This window comes from Metopolophium dirhodum, chromosome 9 (assembly GCF_019925205.1).
Source record: "Metopolophium dirhodum isolate CAU chromosome 9, ASM1992520v1, whole genome shotgun sequence".
NCBI classification, from domain to species: Eukaryota; Metazoa; Arthropoda; class Insecta; order Hemiptera; family Aphididae; genus Metopolophium; species Metopolophium dirhodum.
In genome coordinates, this window is record NC_083568.1 from 28,440,535 (window position 1) to 28,461,831 (window position 21,297).

At 33.1% G+C, this 21,297-nt stretch overlaps 1 protein-coding gene across 1 annotated transcript in view; it reads left to right on the top strand.

Annotated features, from left to right (window-relative positions):
- LOC132952445 (zwei Ig domain protein zig-8-like) overlaps positions 1-20,984 on the top strand; it is a 449,513-nt gene extending 428,529 nt beyond the window's left edge. The window contains exons 5-7 of the mRNA XM_061024746.1: positions 5,484-5,611; positions 15,749-15,917; positions 17,888-20,984. Coding sequence (XP_060880729.1) covers positions 5,484-5,611; positions 15,749-15,917; positions 17,888-17,988 — 398 coding nt within the window. The 3' untranslated portion in view covers positions 17,989-20,984. The remainder of the gene's footprint in view (positions 1-5,483; positions 5,612-15,748; positions 15,918-17,887) is intronic.
- The last annotated feature ends 313 nt before the right edge of the window (positions 20,985-21,297 follow it).

The following is a 21,297-nucleotide window of genomic DNA, read 5'->3' on the forward strand; positions in this document are numbered from 1 at the left end:
TAATTTTGAAATGATGATGTCTCCAAAAAGCTTGTAGAGGAGATACAGAGATTTATACTTAAATAATATATACCGTACAAATTTTAACCAGAACGTACGTTTATTTTTCCTCTGTCTAAATTATTGCAAATTAATATTACCCTCGGTAACGATGGCCCATTAACAAGGCCGATATTATAATATATGTTATATCATTTTATCGTTTGGTGATTTCATATAAATCGACCCCTCGTCAAAAATCAAAGTGACGTAGTTTTTGTCGAACTCGTATTTTCCCGTTTATATGTCATCATTATCCCAGTATTTTGAAGTAACCATCTATTTTTGTTCGTTATCAGTTTTAATAAACACAATATAATAATGTGTCATTCCGGTTAGTCCAGGGTACCTTTGCAACCAGCTAGGTATACACAAGTTACAACAATCAAGATTTCGTTCGTCTGAGCTCGGATGAGGATTACTCTTCAATCTCGCGTTACGCTGATGATAATATTTTAAGATCGGAAATATATGGGTCAGTTGTTCGCTACGATCGAGCGTGTGGAGTAGGAGAGAGTACGTGTACATATTTAGTTTAGGGTATTGTAAATCGTGAAGATAAAAAAAAGATAAATGAGTATACATATTTTGTATTTCGTAGTTAATAATAATATTATCTATAAATAAATAACTTACATGTACCTAGTCAAACATACATACCTTACCACATAATACATAAGCACATTATTTAAATTCTTACTCAAATATGACATTAAAATGTTATTTTTTTTCCTAGTAAAAAGTAGTAAGCATTTGCATTTATGAGCGACTGAATTATAATTATTGTTTAATAGGTATATAGATAAATATACTTATCTCAGTAAGTACCTGATATTTGGTAAGTGGTAACTCTGTAGCACGTGTATAATATTCGTTTTATTACGTTACCCAGAACATTAGGGATTGTAATTTTCAACTACCTATTGTCAATAACTAAAACTGCTTACGAATTAAAAATAATAATATTGTTGTGTTGAAGTTGTAGATTTGTTTTAACAATTTTTTATCGCGCAAAATCAGCTGAATATAACTCACAATAACCGATTGGATAATTAGGTATTAGAACTTCAGTAAATAAAAAATGTCGACGGTTCAAAAATATATATATTTACCCCGAGTTATATTGTTTGAGTCCTCCAATTCACCGAAATAGATCGATTTTGTTGTCCTTGGTTTTAAATTAACAAAGTTTTACTGAAACCTGTGTCTATGTATTATAATCATTATAGTTTTTATGTTTTTGTAACTCTACACTGAAACAAGGTCTGTTATAAATTATTAGCTTTAACGAGTATATCACGTGCTGAAGTCAAACAGTTTATTTTTCTTAAAATTTTCAATTTTATCGGATATACCTACTGCAGCGTATATTTTATAAATGTAAACTTTTATGTAATTACGTGGTTTTTGCTCTTTTATTTTACGGTTCGAAATTGTGACTTAAATGTTTATACTACTACTATTAATTTTATTATGATCTCCGGTGAGCGATGATTCGATGAAACACAAACGTAAACGGCTATTACTCGATCGTATATTAAAACAATAATAATAACAAAAATAAAAGATTTCACACCTCTCATAATATATTATTTTCCGGAGCGAACGCGTTCGACGTGTCCCCATAACAACAAATAGCTTTTTCAGTCATGTCTGGGTCGTAATTAAACTTATAATTACTTACAACACCCAAACCGGCAAACTCTAAATCAATTGCGAAATCAATTTCATAAACCGATTACCAGTTTTGTAGGTAGGTAGGTACCTACATATACGTAGCCAATAAACGGGTTCGATGATTACCGCGACAGTGGCCGAGCATGTCCAGTTTATTATATTCGCGTACTTTACTGTCTAATTGGTGTATAAATTGATAATTATAATAAAAGCTGTTGGATGGGCTGAATTTACTCTTTTAGCCCTCGTCGACTCGGGCCAGTTGCGTGTTGTGATAATATAATATTTGAAAGCAATTGTTATTCGTAGCATCCGAAACTATAAGATTAAAAATATAATTCGTTGTAAATGTTGTTCACGTTTTGTCCAATGCTATTCGTCAGCTTTAAATGTATTTGCTCATTATCAGATATGACGTGAAGTCTTGTTAATATTATGAATACTATAAAATACTATTCACGTAAACTTTGATTCATTACGAGAATTCTTATTATAATATAAGTAGTGTGGTACTACTATAGTTTTGTCCGGTTTTTTTTTTTTTTTTTACTTGACATTCGTCTATCGTGTTCTTTAGAATATATTATGTTTGTCAATGTCGTGCTAGATTTTCATCATATTGTTTACTTAAATCAAGGCAACAACAATTTCATACAGACGGTTTATGGTCTAGCCATCATATTCTAGTTTTACATACCTGTTGATTAATGTGTACACTTATTTAGTTATTCTTATTACCGTGTGAATTCGGTCAATAAATTAGAATACGGACGCGTGGTACGTGTTTGTCAGCTTAAGTACAGAGTAATATGTATACACATAATAAGATTTTACCCGTGGTCTTATAAAATATAAAAACTGTACGGATTTCCCACAACTGAACACGAGCATGGAATAAAGCCTTGTCATTACTATGTATACCCATACCTACAATGGCACAAGATTTATTTTTTATCGTTCGCAAATCAGACTGATGTGACTTTGAAAACATTTATTTAATTATTTATCCATAAAATCGCATAATGTTTGTTTACATCGAGAGATGCGGTAGTGTATTTATTATTATTAGTACGTTTTCATCAACTATGTGTAGTAAAAATGAAATTATTTCAGTATCGTACCTAAACATAATCGGATACTACGATATAATAATATAATATATATATTATAATAGATAAATTAGAAAATAATGTTGTTGCGAAATCGTCTGCAAGTCTGCGATATCGGACCAGCACCTATTCCGTTTTGGGAGGTCAACATTTTATAAAAGTAATTTACGACCGCCGTGATCTCGTATTATCCTCGCAAAACTTTACAACCTTTTTCAACGCAAAGTGCCATAATATGTAAAAATGACCGTGGCTAATGAGAATTCTCATTTTTTCTCGGGGCCACACGCTATCAGGTAAAACATCTTAAAAAAACCGTTTAACCGTGATGTTTACTTTTTCACATTATTTTTTTTTAAGTGTACACAGTTTTTGTTTTCCAAGCGTGAAATACATTTTGGGCGCCTTCAATTATTCACGTTACCGTGAACTCCTAGGGTAATAATTATTATTGCATTATATCCTATACGCGAATAATATTATTATCAATTTTTGTCGTCAAACGTGTTGTACCGATGAACCGAAATAATATTTTGCTAATCCCACGAGTAACATTGTAGACATTTTACAATCCCAACTTACCCCCAAGTGCTCAGTCGCAACACTAAAAAACCACCCCTCCCCCCTCCACCAAAGTATGTCGTCAGCCGTACAAAATGATGACTCTCAGAATACCCCGTACGGACCCCTCTTATATACACGATGACATTAGCCTTCAAATGACCCTCACTTGTGACTGTATTTACAAAGCGACCACAAGCTCGAAATGCCACAGGATATCAACACCGAGAAGTGTTGCGTTAAAAGTCAACTCAAAGACCGTTATATGGGGCCCACACCGCCCGTTGTACTCTCTGATAGGATAATTTATCCTTGTTCATTAGCTTTATTAAGCTGCCGAAACAATAATATGACCTTATAGCCTTAGGTACTTTGGTGGTATTATTTCGGGTTTTTGAAGAACAATAATTTTTAAATCATTATGCCCAACGAGATAGAACGTTAAACGACAAATAAATTATTTTTACAGAGAAAGAAACTCTGAATGACGTGTCGGTCAATACGAGTAGGGTTTGGAATAACCTTAAGATTTATTTCATTTGAACAGTGAAATGATGGATATTTAAAAATAATATAGTGTGTTTTATAACCAAATTTTATAGCCTACGTATAATTTAACATTAAACCTTCAAACACTTTTGATTAGTATATTATGATTATTTGATAAAATTAAAAATCATTGACGTGCCTAACTCTCGATGCTCTGTTCGAGTTAATCGTAATATTACTTTTAATACCTACGCCGTATACATCACTTTAAATTTAAAACGTCTATCTATATACAGTTTTGTTTTATATTAAGCATGTATAAACGCTAAACATTAAAATAAGAATTAACATGATATTTCTTAAATACTCTACCAGCGAAAAGTTCATGAGACGTTCAATGTACTCTTGGGAAACCATTTAACAAATATTTTGGTCGTAAATTCTATAGCGAAATATTATTAGTTTTCAAAACTATCGGCGGTAAACCTTGCACGAATGTAATAAACTTCCGACTGGATATATGGCAATAAAACAATCTACGTATTTTTCAGCCAAGTTAAATGGCTTAAATGATTTACATTGGCGTTTTCTTGGATGAACCATTATTGAACGCAAACACAATTGTAATCATAATTAATATTTCCAAACAATACCGTAACCATCGAAATACCTTTTTGGGTATAATCAATAACCGTGCGCCCGATCCCATTGTGTAATCTTTTGTACGATTGTAAAAGTTTTATTATTTTTACGCTCTTATGACGTATATAATATATTTAACACATTTATATGAATCTTAAATTTTAAAAATACAAAGATGCAGCGAATAGAGATTGTATTGACTACAAGTATATCAAATATTCACCAATTAAATACCAAACACAATTCAAAGACATTATTTATTATATTTTAATAATATTGTAAGGGTTTTACCTATTATAATAATATATATTTATTTTTTTAAATAAATTGGTTTATTTTTATGATTTTTAACATAAAAATGTATTTTGTAATAATTTTATAATTATACCTACGTGCTCGCACATATAATATAATATAGTTCAAACATAATATTCCTTTATGTCAAAAAGCTAGTGTACAAACACTAATTGTAAATATAATTTTATGTTATTTAATTATTCTAATAATGAATAACGTTAATATATTTACCTATTATTAAGTAGCTACAATATACTTATTGACTTGGTTACGTACATTTAGTCTGATATACCTACATAGTTTATTTAAATTCAAACCTTGCACGATAATATCTTTTGTTAGGCCCGTCATCAAACCTTTAATTAAGCTTTTCAAAAATCATAATATATCATGCAACTTTAATTCGTAGTTAAATTACTCAATCGTTCAATCAGTTTCAGGTGACCCATTAGTAGTTTGAGTATGCGTGATACCGTTGATAACAATCCAATTTGCCGACAACGTTTCATTTTATTAGCTCGACAATTTTTCAGTTTTTTTTTTTATTTATGTATATGCGTACGAACTCTTACGTTACGTGAATGTGATACGGAAAAAATTGAATAATTTATTTAATATTAGATTCGAATTTACATAATATTTTATATTTTTGTATTTTTCATGTTTCAGAACCTCGCACTGACATTATTGGAGGACCGGAAATATTCATTGATCGAGGAAGTACCATAAACTTGACATGTGTTGTACTACATAGCCCGGAACCGCCGTCTTACATATTTTGGAATCATAATAATGCTGTAAGTCTTAAACTTCAATAAATGTTTCATCGATAATTATTATTGACATACTTTCAAAACATTTTACCGGAATTCATTAAACTATTTAGGTAGTGTATGTATTTCGCTGATTTGTGTGTTCATCACGAATTCGTAACATTTCGTTAAACAACAAAATTCTTTTATATTTTTTTTAAACTTAAAATATTCGCTAATACATACCGGTTGTCCATTATATACCATGATTGATCATTAATATCAGCTTATCATGGAAAATAACTGATCGTAAATATTAATTGACTTCACTCTAGTATTTTGGTATTTAGATCAATCGAACGATTTTAAATTTAGTGTCCGCTTCAGTATTCATAAACATATAGTAACTAAAAATAAATTGTCCGTTTATAGGGTGTTACGATCAGTCAACGTCAGAGTGTCAAATAAAGTATTGCATTAAACGTTTTATAAAGTTTTTTTTTTTTTTTTAAATTGAAAATTAATAAACTTTATGAAGTTCCAAATTAATTAAATTTAAATCAAGTTAAATTTGATTTTAACAACATATTTAATTTGTGAAAATGTCTGTAATATACCTTGTAACATTTGTTAACACTGTGGTCTAAATTTCCATTTATATACTTTTGGACTGTTCTAAAATAAAACTATAGAATAAATATTTAACAGTTACATCAAACTGTTTTCAAAAAAGGTTTATGTTACTGTTTACAGTGGAGTAAAACACACATTTGTGAAATCTACCTATTCCAAACGAAAATTAAATCACAATGTTTTTTTACTTCACTGTGAACGCTGCTTACTTAAAGACGACATGGTTAGACGTTTGATACATCTGTGTTAAACCGTAAAAAGTGAAACCCTAAAAAATTGGTCTGCAAAGGAATTTAGTCAATCTTATTGGTTCACTACATATTTTCGATAACAACTAGCCGCGTGGTATACACGTGGATAAAACCGCGGAACTTAAATTCAAAGTATTGTGGCTTGAAGCTTTACAGAAAATAAAGTGAATTCAAGCCGATACAAATATATTATGCAGGCAATTGAATTGTTCGACTAAAATATTAATTATTTACTGTATGCATTGGATACGACCGTCATAATAGGAATACGAACACGAGATTCGAAATTAAAATAAAATATTATGATATAATATTACGTAAACAATAATATTATACGTTCCAACTGTAATAAGACGTCAAGTACGGTGCACTGGGCCTGAGGATTTTCTGATGTTCAAACGTGTTTCACTTGGCAAAACATAGTTATCACGCATTATTCGACATTTTATGAATAATCTGTGTTGTGGCAGTCTTTAACGTCTTGTGCGCAGTGATAATATTATTATTATCATCATTGTACGCGTGCGGATAATACCGTCGGACGACGACCAGACACGACTTCATTATAAATTCCGTGTTGTACAAAGATAACTTAACAATAATAATATTATCTAAACAACATGGCAGATAAATCTTATCTAGATAAGATAATAATATATAGATGACCACATTTTCTAGATAAAAAAACCCCAGATAGCTTTTAAACAATTTAAAATTTGCATTTATAAAATAGCATTTTTTCAATAAAAAAATATATATTAAATATTATATTAAGTTTGATTTTATACACTCGTAAATACGAGTATCCGTCGGTGCTTACTGCAGAGCATAACAATAAACTAGTACGAAATAGCTACAGTAAAGTACCTAAGCCTAGGTATTAAAACAGGTACATACAATAAACTGAATTTAAAATCGAATGAATAGGTTGTAGGAAATAGCTTAGCAAAAATGAACGATTCCACTACAAACATACATACAAACACGTACAAATTAAATTGAAAATATATATATAAAAAAAATATATAAATAATTTGTCTTATATAACCATTGCATTTACATAGATGGGCAGAAAAAAAATACCTTAAATAATTATTTTTATCTGGATAATATAACAATGGTTATATTTATTTAATATTTTTAGCCCTATACTTGATAGGATGTGCACAGTTATTGGTAATTTTAATAAACCGGCGCAGACTACCATACACAATCGTTTTTGCGTTCGAAAACCGTCCACATATTATTTAGTAATAGTAATGAGTGTACGACATTCTCGCAAAATCCGTTTGGTTTAAAATCGAAAAAATAAGTTACCTATTATGAGAAATAGCTTAAAAAAATCAGCACTTCCGCCACTCAATTATATAATAATATATACACGAATGCATACAATAAAAAACCTAGTAACAAAAAAACGCCTAAATAATTTGTCTCGGGCGACCATCGTATTTAAATATATGGATAAAAAGATGCACCCTTTGAACGATCGTTTTTACCTAGATATTATTATAACGGTGGTTATAGTGATATTTGGGCATTGACCAATTGCGCCTAAAACAAAATTTGTATTTTAGGGTCAGTCTACCAATTGCGCTTGTATTCAAATTATAGTTTTTTAATTATATTTTTTTAAATCTGCATGTTATTATTGACCAAATGTATTATTTTATTGTAGTTGCTCTGTTATTAATATAGCCATCTTATTACTTTATGATTTAACCACCTATCATTTTATTTTAGTTTAGGCCTTAGGGTCAACACGTGGCTTATAGGTCATGAGTTAAGTGCTGCCCTTAATTCATGTGCGGTAAGTAGTGCTAAGGTAATAAAATTAACAAAAATATTATAACCTATTATACAGAAAAACCAAAAATAAGGAACTTCACATAGTTTGTTTTAAGAAATTACGGGTCGACATTTTTACAGTCGGCATAAATTATATTTCAGTCACCAAATACTTGATGTCAACCCCCCGTAAAAATCGTATAACTCCGGTCGAGCATTTATTATATATCTAACTATAACTGACTAATAAGTTTTCCTTAGGTAGTGTAGAATGTATAAGCGCAATATAAACATTTTAGAGCGCAATTGGTATATCAACCCTAAAATGTCTAGAGCGCAATTGGTACATGAAAAGGTAATTTTAAGCGCAATTGGTAAACTCACTGATATTTAACCCTATACCTACCGTTGTAGTTTTTGCGTTGGCAAACGGAAAACCGCATAATACTATAGCAATAACAATGTGCGTACGATATTCTCGCGAAATTCGTTTGGTTTTCTCGTGTACAGACGTCGTCGTCTTCTGAGTACACAAACATATCAATGGCAGCAATTCCGAGTCGCTCCACTCGAGCGAACGAGCGTCTTTGAACCGTTTCTCGACTCGTGAACTTCTTCGATACTTTTGCGAGTTGTAATTATTGCCGACGGTATCAAATTATTAATCGTTTCTCGGCGCGGGCCGGGAGAGTCTCTTATGTTATACCGCACCGATCGAAATATTCAGTTCCCACTTGATATATATACTATTGCATTCGATTGATACATCAGCGATATTATATCATTATAATGTGTTTTGTAAATAGCGCCCGTGGTGGAGTGCAGCAATATGGGTGGTAAACATTTGGTATGGAAAACCGGCGAGGCCGCCTTCCCGAGACTTATTTAACGCGTATCAATCGCGATACCCATCCCGGAGCTCATCGAGAGGACGCGTATGAGTATCGACTCCCAGCACACACCGTATAACTAATGCTGATTGCCGAACTTCTGCCTATATAAGGCGGGAGACTGGCTGGACATTTTATTAAATCCGACCGATCAATTCATCACGAAACAGTTTGTTTTTCTCATTGTCCACTATTATATAGAACAAAAAGGCAATCAACACATACGCGTTATTCGCGCCTCTTAATTTCCCGGATTTAATTCATCGATTTCGAGATTTAGGTAAGTTACCGGTACTTGTGAATCAACTCGTACCATAACATTACACCAATACATTTCACCCGGCATTTTTCGGTTTCTAATACAGGTACTAATTATCCATAGTCAATTTTGTCCATACTAAACAAGTGAGCTCAACTTCATCCATGTCCATATTTTTAAACGACGTTTTACATGCACTGAGGTAAAAGCCAAACGCGCAACACCATAATCGTTAAATTATATTATCGATATAAATTATTTCACGTTATGAGAATGTAGTCAGTCGTTCGTGCAACACCGCGTGAAATATCAATTATATTATATGAAAATTATGTCGCATTACATAGTCATTGTCACGGTTTAACGAAAAAACACTTAATAACTTTATATTATTATTATTCACTCATATGTATACAATAATTTTTACCCGATAAGAAACATTTTAAAATTACCCATATTGTTCGATTAAAGAATCAAGTCATCTCCTCGTGGTGTCCTCGAGCGTTTGATAGTCGTTCCTCGACCACTGCCGACTCGCGGTGAAAAACATTTCTTCGTAAAATTATTCACGGTTAATGGTCGTAACTTTACGCCAGTGAGGTAGGACGCGGTGCACTGTTGTGCCGCTGTACTTTGGGAAATTACTTTTCTTCTTCTATCTATTCTTTATTTTTTTTTTTATCTCGTATCCTTATTTTGCACGCATATGTGTGCGGGTGAAAAAAATATGTGCTCACACGACGCGAAGACTTCGGTCGTCAGCTAGACAGAGCGACTGAATGTCTACATCACGTTATTACTGCACTTTTTTTTTGTCGCGTCGAACGACATTACGATTTCTCGAAGTTTTGATGGTAATATTTTTCACCACATTTCGCGTAGGGTATAACGGATACAAATCGTTTTACGGATATTATAATATCATACATCATGTGCATACCGCTGAAATACGGGCTATCTATATCCTCCACCGGTGCGCGGGCTGTATAGGTATACCTACTTTAAACGTTGAATATAAATCTTGGCACCAACAGCCATAAATCGTATTTTAATATGGACGCGGGTGGGGTATACACTCGGCGTGACATTTTTTATATTATTGTTATATTATATCGTCCACCGGCTTCTAATAATAAAGTTTTAACCGAAATTTGTCCGCACATTTTTTCCCCCCAATATTCAGAAAAATATCCATAAATTCAATACCTACCCACGTGATAATAATAATAATATACCGTTGTAGGTAAGTACCTATAATAGGTCCACAATATTATATCACTACCTGCACTATTTCCGCGGTGTTTCGCACCGTATAATATTATTATCGACCGAAGTTCGGTTCCAAAACTCGTAGCCGAGTAAACTCCGCCGCCATTACAATATGAAACATTATTTAGTATTTGAACGATATGGCACTGCAACAATATTTATTGATGGGTTTTCGGGTCGGGGACAAGTTGGGAAACATTGTTAAGACTCTCCGTGTGGTTTTATCCCCTGCACTTCCAACGTCTTAAACTAATAACAGGGTGTATCTGTACACGCACATATATACATTAACACATTAGACACTGTATAAACAATAAACTTTCCGCGAACAAGCGTATGTATCTATACTGTAGCCGTAGACGTGGAAAGGAAAAGGGGTGTTTTAAAGAAGTTTGCAGCGAATTCTACTTATCGACCGCTGGTCCTCGCTGTACCCGACTTTTTCGTCATGTCTACCACCGGTAATGTAAAACAAATACAACCCTCGAAACGAGAATAAAATCGAATCATTAGTCTAAACGAACGAGACACTGTTAATACAAACAGTCATTATTGTATAATAATATGATAATACAAAGAAATAATGACGATGCAACAATATGATTTTAAATGTATTACAAACCGATTTAAACACGGAATACAACGTATTGAGCTATATCATAATGATATTATGTTTGTAAATTTACAATTTTTTATTATGCATTCAACAAATATACTTAGGCTGTCCTATACTTTTACAAAATATCTGTTCTCTAACTCGGTATAAAAATGTGTAACCAACCAAGTTTTCAAATCTTTGGAGAATATTACAAAAGTTTTGATGGTTAGCTATACGGTTAGTACTTTCAAACTTTCTCGACCGCGAGCTATGAATAGCACAACCATCAAGTTCATAAGCTCGGTATTGGCTATTTGTCAAATTGTTTTCTTGATAGTTCGGAGTCAACGGAATAAAACAAATAACTGATTAACTAGGTTGAAAGAAAACAAAAAGTTTAAAGCCACTGCAAGTAAGGGACACATTAAATACTATCCATCGAAAATTAAACGAACTAGCTCACTCAAACTGGATAGATAAAAAGGCACATTGGAAATAAAGTTAAGAACTATTTAGTTGTATTTCAGATAAATTATTGAAAAATAAAGTTATAATTAAAATGGTTTGCGTATTATTATTATACTTGTACCACATTACCTAGCACTATTTGATATATTTTTGGATTTAAATGTAAAGTTAAAAATAAACGATTCTAAAAGAATTATAATTTTTAAGTTCTAAGAATCTTATAGAAAATAATATTTTTATAATGAAATGAATATCGCTGAAAATAAAAAGGAAAATATAATCGGCTGCGCAATATTATGTATTATACAATCTACTAAACGTATAGTACACAAAAAAGCTCAAGTTTAGTTGGAATAATGTCCTACAAACAACTACTCAGAAAACGTTTGAGAAATTGAAATTAAAAAAAAAAAACTGCGTTGCTACATTATTATTGTGATGATAAAAATTATTTACTTATAATATTTCTGCCTGAAAATATGATAAATGTTTGAAAAATAAGTCAAATACTGAAAGCATGATATCGAAACCTTTTTTCGGACGTTAAAAAAATCGTCCTGAAAATGGACATTCGGCTACAACTAACTCACGGAGCTATACAGGACAATGGATTTCACAATAAAATTTCAAATAGTAAAAGCAATTATAAATATGCCATAACAAATAATTGATGCATTATGTGAGCAATAACACAAAAATGTAATTTCCCTGTCGAAGTCGTCTCTCCAGCACAACGTGACACTATAATGATAATAAATTAATAGTCGCGAAAATAATAACAAATAAAGTATGATTAGGCTGAACAGAATTTTGAAAAAAATATTTTAATATTTATAAATCAAATAAAATAATATAATATAATATATATATATTATATAATATGACTATTATCACATTGGATAAAAACTAATCACATTGAATACGTACAGCAATTGTTATTTATTACGAATATTTTGCCATTTATTATTATAGGTACTTAAATTAAGACGCATAGTATATTATAAAAAATCATTTGATGTGGTAGGCGAAACTTCTTTCGACGGACAAGTCGATATCGGAGTCTGGTGGGACTTCGGCCGGGACAAAACACGGACATGAGGTCGAGTTGTGGTGTGATACGTAGGTACCTAGTAACCAGCACTTTCGCTATTCTAAATGTCAATGGTTCGAAAAAAAGGGGTGACACAGTCGACGAGGGGCGGTCACGACGCCGACACGTACACTATAATGATACTGACCGGCGTAACGCTTCTTACATTTTTATATATTTCGAGAAAACACAATATCGCTGCGATTGTGCAGCAGAACACATCAGTAATATTATATTATATTGTATCATTGCATAATAATATACTGTCGGTGTTAAAGGCACAAACAGGACGGATCCGAAGGGGAGGTGGGGCTAGGGGCCCAGCGGATTGGAGCGGATTGAACACCGCTGTTTTGTTAGGTTTATATCAACTTGGGTACCTAACAGTATATAGGTTAGGGTACCAAACTCTGAACGCCTATTATAATATTTCGTCACTTTATTCACTGGGGTCTGATATGGAGCTACGGACTATTATAATAACAATACTTCGTCGAACCACAAAACGGATTAGTGCGATGAATATTATGGTGTTTAATATTTACGTATGCAGGCAATGTAATTACATCTCGTATGCAGTTCGGATGAGGTATAATCAAGGCTAACTCGCAGACGTCTCAGTGAATATTAGTTAATCATATCATACTATAATATTATACATGACAGCGTCTGGAGTGTGCTTCAAATAACACGCGAAGAGCATATTATTTTCGAGGAATTTACAGTATAACGGTTAAAAAATCACGATCAATGGAAAATCGATATCATTGTATTTTTTTTTTTTTTATTGGTCTTTAAAGCCCAGCGACTATGGCCATTAGCTGATTGTGAGATTCTATGATTTTAGGTAGTAGGATTTGTAACGGTGGGGTTTTTACACGTGTGTGTTGTGTTTGGCAGAATTTTTGATTGGGCACCCGTAGGTATCTGCCATGCCCGGGTGGGGGATGGCGGCACTTGTTCTCCGGACACCGTGATTTGTCCGAAGAAAAATGCCGCCCGCGGCCAAGGAATCGAACTCGGGTCGGCTGCGTCACAGCCGACGCCTTAGTCCGCTCGGCCACTCCGTCCCCCTACCGTTGTATTGATATATTATATTATTATAATTTATATAATATAGGTATTCGAAAATTACAATACTCGGTAAGCACGTGCGAGATAAACAATCGAATTACATGTATATTTCGAAGTAGGCGGTATATGAGTTAATACATTTTTTTGGAAAATCAATTTTTAAATGTTCAGCTTAGTTTCGGAATTGTTATTAAAAACAGTATAGATACATTATTGGAACCGACGCAACTTACGAAATTACTTGACGACCAAAATATTTCGATGGTTTAATCGTACGAATACCATCAAGAAATAGTTTTAACAACAATAGTTTTTACTAGGACGAACAAAAATAATAGTAGACATGGAACATTAATTGTCCATAACATATAAAAATCATTAAGTCCTTGCAGTAAGTAGGTACCTACTGTTTTTGAATGGAGTGCATTTTGGTATAATATTATTATTATGTAGGTATTTTTTTTTTCTTAAGTAGATATTAAACTGCTTGCAACTTAAATTATTATTCTGGGAAACAATTTTGGTTACATTTACGAAAACTTAAAATGTTAATACCTACTAACAAAACATAAAGAAAAACTTAAAAACATAACATTTTTAAAAGTAACCGGAAATATTCTATTTACTTTAAATATTTAATAAAGCTATGAAGCTAATAATTTAATAAAGTACATATATTATCATAACTTTATATTACCCAAATCGAAAAAAAAAATTATATATTTATGAAATCTCCATGCCATATAAATTTGATATAATCGTTAAGCATATTTGCGATTTCCTTAAATATTAAAGAACATTTTCCGACGTGTTTGCTATAGATACACGAAAAAATGTATAACTTCATTGGGTAAACCAAAAAAATTCAACATAAAAGGTCAAAAGGTCTCTCAATGCAGTCCTTTAAATTTTGAGGAAGTATGTCATATGTATAAAGTAAAAAATGATAAAATCGATGGTCGCAGCTGTGATGTTACTAAGTGCGTCATTTTATATTATTTAATTTCTACTAAAAAAAAAAATCCACGTAGCCTTCAGCCATTCGTTTGAAATACAATTCGCGAAAATTGTAAATTTACATGATACCGCTGTGCATTTCAAAAGTATTAAAAATGTAAGAATTTCAGAGCTGTTAAAAAACAAAAGTTTTATGGTATATACATGGTAAGAAGCACAGAACACCGTGTCCAAAGTTTTAAAAGGTAAAATCGAATTCCTTGTATTAAAAAATAAAATTCATTCTTGTAAAATTCTTCGAAGAATCTGCGATTTATAGAAAAACTTTTTACAGAAGTAACTTTGAGAATAACACTGCGTGTAATGTGCATTTTCCGTATTTTAATTGTCACCTGAAAATATTAATCATTACACTTTTTGTTTCACATTATATTATTATGTTTAATTGGTAAGTATTCATATAGTATAGGTATTACTTGATTTCGATACAAAATGTAATATTTTTAAAAATAACGTAAATTGGACCCATACTAAAAGTTGGTCTAATTACGACTCAAATTCCGCGTGTCTGTTGATTGTTTTAAAGTACTGATTTATAGTTTTTTTTTTTTATAAGGAAGTCTGAGCCCAAGGTTTTAGCTTTCAGCACATCATGATATCGTTATAAATTTAAGAAGGTAGTAAAAGTGAAACCTGGTAATGAAAAAAAAAATGTACGAAATTTTAATCATTAAAAATATTCACATTTTATTTGTTGGCATCCGGTGCCGCCGAATAGCGATGGGTGCCTTAATAGCTTATTTCCTAATAGTAATATAGTACCTAATAGCTACACATTATACTTGCCTACCTATGACGATATTGACTTTTTCGAACATAAAAGTACAACGCCATTTTGTCCTCAGATTATCAGTTACGATTCGCCCAGAGGAGGCGTGAACGTAGTCACCGAAAAAGGAACGGTCACCACCAGTCATCTGCTCATACAAGAAGCTCGGGTCGAGGACAACGGCCGATATCAGTGCAACCCGTCCAACTCACAGCCAAAGTCCATCAACGTACACGTGTTGAACGGTGAGCGTTAGGGTTTTCGGTTTCTGAGACCGAACGCTGTGTGCGAACGGTTTTACCGGGTGATCTATTAAAAACGTAGGACACTTATTATGTTTTCAGAAACTATTAATGTTTTAAAACAACTTTTGTTTTTACTATTTTTAACTTTATTACTTTTCAAAAGAGAAAAACACTTTTTTTAAACATAATTTTTTTCCAAATATGTCGTTTTTTAACGACTTACTACAATAATATTGTTACGTAAAAGAAATATATTGAACTTAAGTGTTTTCTATAATTGTGAGCGTGTCATTCGATCGCTCCTCTGGATTTATATTCCCGATAGGTCGTTAACGCCATACGATTATGATAATCAGCGGGCACGCTTTATTGGATTCCGTGGCAGAAACAGTAAAACCAATTCCAATACTTGCAGTGGTAGCGAATATTATATATATTCTTTGGTGAAGAGGGGGTGGGGTTAGGTGTGGGATTTAAGGTTTTATATTTGCAACCAGCTGAACAAAATCGGTGTCCGTTGTACCACTATTTACGGGGTAGGAACAAATAACGAACACTGTATAATCGATAATAACCAATAATACACAATATTATCTCACGACAACTGCAGACTGGATAAAAAAAAAAAAAAAAACGAAATAAAAATGAAATAACTACCGTCCGAGATCGTGGTAACGGCTCACGGTATCCGTGGTAATATCAGCTGTATAGTTAGCGATGTAACGTAATAATAATTATCATAATATTGTGCATTAGAACCACTACCGAGTTCATGGTCCAATAATAATATGTGACCTACCGGATTTTGGTGATGTTTTTAACGGGCATAATTAAAAAAGTAGATAAAAGACGCGCAATAAGTAAAATGTGTTGGGTATTCGACGATGAATATTATAATTTTACAATGATAACAATAAACTCGAAATAATTGTATACATAAATTACTATGTGAAACATAATTAATAAAATAGTAAATTTTACGAATTAATCGCTATTATGTTAATATTGAACCACTATAACATTATAATACCGAACTTTAACTGAATGACGTGGAAGTGTGTTATTTTGTCGCGTTTTATACAGTGCATTTTTCTTTAAATTTTCTATTTTAAAATGGACCATAATATCATAACGGACACTCGATCGTTAGCGCCCGTTGTCGGATCTACAATGAGTACCCATGTCCAATATTCAAATCAGCATAATGATATTATATTTTTCTATTTCGCCCGCGGTACAATGACCGCACTGCAGCACTAAGTACTCCGGTTTAGACCTCGCGGGGATGAGAATTTATTATAATAATATAATATTACCAATATTTGGCCTGACACACGCATTACCACGGTATACCTACCCCGAATCAGGGGTGGCTCCAGGAGGGGGGGGGGCAAGGGGCCGTGGCCCCCACCCCCCAAGGACGTATTTCTGTAAAATTGTTTTGGTATTGTTAAAACATAATAACAACAAAATATATAAATATTATATTTTCTGCCGAAAGGAGTTTCTCCACACTTAGGAGAGTAAAAACCTGGCTTCGTTCAAGGATGACTGAAGATAGACTATCAGCATTATGTCTTATCAATGTGTATAACAATGTAGATGTTATAAATGAAATAGATCGTATAATTGATGTTCTTGCAAATTCTACAAATAGAAGACTGGAATTTGTCTTGTAAAATTTTTGTTTTTTTTTTTTTGAAAATTATGACTTGCCCCCCCCCCCCCCCTTAATCAAGTCTCTGGAGCCGCCCCTGCCCCGAATCGTACGTTATCTATTAGTTGATATACACAGCTGTGCAGGGTCACTGGGTCACTGAAGGGGGTTTTCGTGGGTCGCGAGCGCCACATAAAATATAATAATATTATTGTTATTGTTGTGCACGCGTTATAGTAGTACCTATAACGTATGCACGCGTTGTTGTAAGACTATGCTACAACAACAACAACAACTTTGCTGTTGTTCGCAGGAGAGTACCCGGCGGCGATGCAACACGGCGGCCAAGCTCACCAGAGGACCACTCACATGTACTGTTTGATATTTTTCGCGTGCATGCTGTTGCACGTGTAAGCGGCCACGTCGACGGGAGCGCACCAAAAAGACGACGCGACCGCAGCGCCGCGCCGATGTTCCGGTCCGGGTGTCGTCTTCGCCTCATCCACTTCGATCCGCACTCGACCCGTTTCGGACCGACCCCGCGACCTATATATTTTTGTTAATATTAATAATATTATTGTGTTTTGTATAAGATGTTGTTGTCCGCGGTTCCGCGCGCGCGCACTCGCCCAACCCACCTGCACCCACCGCCCGCCGTCGGCCGACCCGCGCGCTTACCCACCACGCGTGCACGGAGTGTACCCGTGAAAACACGAAACGACAGCAACCGCGTGTGGTGTATGTGTGTGTGCGCGTGTGTGGGTATGTGTGGGTGTGTGTGTGCGAACGAGCGTTCTTTTTACGTTATCGATACGATGCGGGCAAAAAAATGAAACCCCTATGGATTGTACAGTAGCAATTTTAGAAAAAAAAATAATAATAATAATAATAATATAATTTACCGCGACGACGACGACCCCGACCGACCGCCGAGTGAGAGACGGAGATGGAGAACGGAAAAAAGAAACTGTAATATTATTATTTTAACGACGGCTTCCGCCGCATTGCGTCAAAAGCGCTATTATATGTAAATGTGTGTGTGTGTGTGTGTGGGTGTGTGGGTTACGACGACGGGTGACGTGCAGGGCGAACTGTGTGTTCGCCTTGTCGTGGCGGGCGAACGCCGTCAAACGTGGATATTCAATGGTTCGATGATTATGGAAACTCTTTTTATTCCCTATCCCCCCCTCCCTCAACCAGCTACCGGTTCGGTAGGAATAAAATGTAGGAAATAATCCGTACCGCGCATAACCAACCCCCGCTGCAGTTGCTAACCTCAACCACACGTCGCGACCCGTCAAGTGAAGCGTATATACATTTAACATTTTTATTACTCACTGCAGTCGTCGTCGTATTCGAATTGCCGCGTAAAATACTCCCACCCCCCGCCACGAATCGACCGAAATTATAAAAATATTATTCCCCCCCCCGCTCTTCGCCTATACCCACATGATTGTTAGAACCATGTAGGTCAGGTTCCACCCCGACGTCGCTAGCGACAACCGCGGTTAATCTCTCCGAACCCTCGAGGCCTCGACCACGTCTAAGCCCGCTGCAAGTATACCGTGTGGAGGGGATCAAGGAATTTCTTCCAGTCACCATCTTTATAGACGACGTCCGTGCACGCGACTCGAACGCCCTCGATCGTCGGCGGTCTCCCCCGTCGCGCTTTAAAGATAATATTGTTGTAATTTTGTGAAATATAATATAATATTATTATTACCTACTATAAACTATATTAATATACTATCGTCGTTAGATCAACATAATATCAATAATAACTGTGTGTACATTAGCTTCGCGTATACATTATAATATAACGAGTCGTTGTTATAGATATAACAATACTATATTGATGTGAATAATAATAATCTTTTCGACGATTTTTTTTTTTTTTTTTTTGATTTTTTTAGATTAATAGATATCCAATCGGTTTTTGTCCGTCAGAGTTAATTCTATACAATATACGTCGTATTATATAGTGTCGTGTTAATGTATTATACTTGTATCATTATCTCCCCCATTCGGTGTAGACTCGCACACTATTTTTAGGCGACTTCAATATTACTGTATGATAATGAATAAATATATTAATCAATAATTATTATGATCGTCTGTCTGCTGGTTACTTAATTAAAATATAGTATGCCACCGTTGTGGGGTGTATACCCATAATAATAATATGTGAGGCGGACTAACGATTATCTGTGTGTAGAACTAATATAATTATCATAATAATATAATATTATACAATACAAACATTATCCGATTAGGCATTAGAAAAATGCGCTTCGTTTTTTTTTTTTTTCAATACTACAATGTAACATACGATTCTATTATACTATATTAATATATTATATAATAATAATAATATTCAATACCTAACTGTAAGTGTGTATATATTATATAAAAAAAAAAAAAAATTGATAATTTCTTCTTCGTCTTTTTCTATAAACCGTAAAATAATAACTCTAATATTAAATGTTAAAACTATAATGGCCTCTGTATGGGAATAATCGACATATATTTCGATACAGGTACTATACTATTATTATTATTATTACAATGTACCTAGCTGCAGTTGTCCGTTAACGCCGCCGCCGGTTAGAGGTACCTACCTAATGATATTATAATATTGTAATAACGAACACTGTGTTGTACTCCGGGCTTTGTCGTCAGAGTATTAACGATATTAATATTATAATTATACAGTTTGAACTATTCGTTGTCCACATAAATTGTGTATCCTTATGTGTTTATATTATATTATTATTATTATAATAAGTGTACATTACGTTTATTATATATTATGCCAATAACAAAATTATTTATTATGATTGTCCAACCAAAAGATACCTATAGTTGAGTTATATTATGTTATATATTATATTAAAAAAAAAAAAATTAACAGTTACAACAACAACAATAATAATAATAATAATAATTATAATACCATTTCAAACGATTGTTACCTATCTAAGATAAGCTAGTAAAACTACGAAAAACGACGGTTTTTTTTAACCGTTTTCTGTTTTAATAATGTTGTAAAAATCGTTATACAAAAAAATATTATGAATTATATATTACTATGACATAATATTATTATGTTATATTATATTATTATTATATTATTATGTATTTATATTATATGTGATCACGCGTATTATATTATTATAAACAAAACAGAAACGATATTATTGTATTATTTATTTTCTATGTCCGCCACGTTATTCTTAGCTTATAATATGTATATGTATTACAATATGATATATCATTATGAACTCCCGTGACGTACATGTAAATTTACATATTGTTTGTTCTGTTATAGGTAAATTCGTCGTACGATTTTGAATTTAAAACGACGCATAATCCTTGATGTTTTGAATAAAGAGATAGATCATAAAAAAGAATTCTGTATATTCAAGTATATACCTACCTACTATTATGATATAATATAGCGTTCGGTGTATATAACAAAATTATTGTATTGTTTGTATAATGTTATCGTCTATTTGTATATGTCATATCCGCGCAAACTATTGCATAATAATGCGGAAAATAATAATTATTTGTAGTGAAATAGTTTTGCGTTCCACATCGTACTTTTATGACGTTGTTGAATACACAAAAAAAACATTTCATCAAAACAATACTATTTGATAAGTGATATGAGTCAGACAATACAATTTAATATTATGACTTATTAAGTTATAACAGTATTTC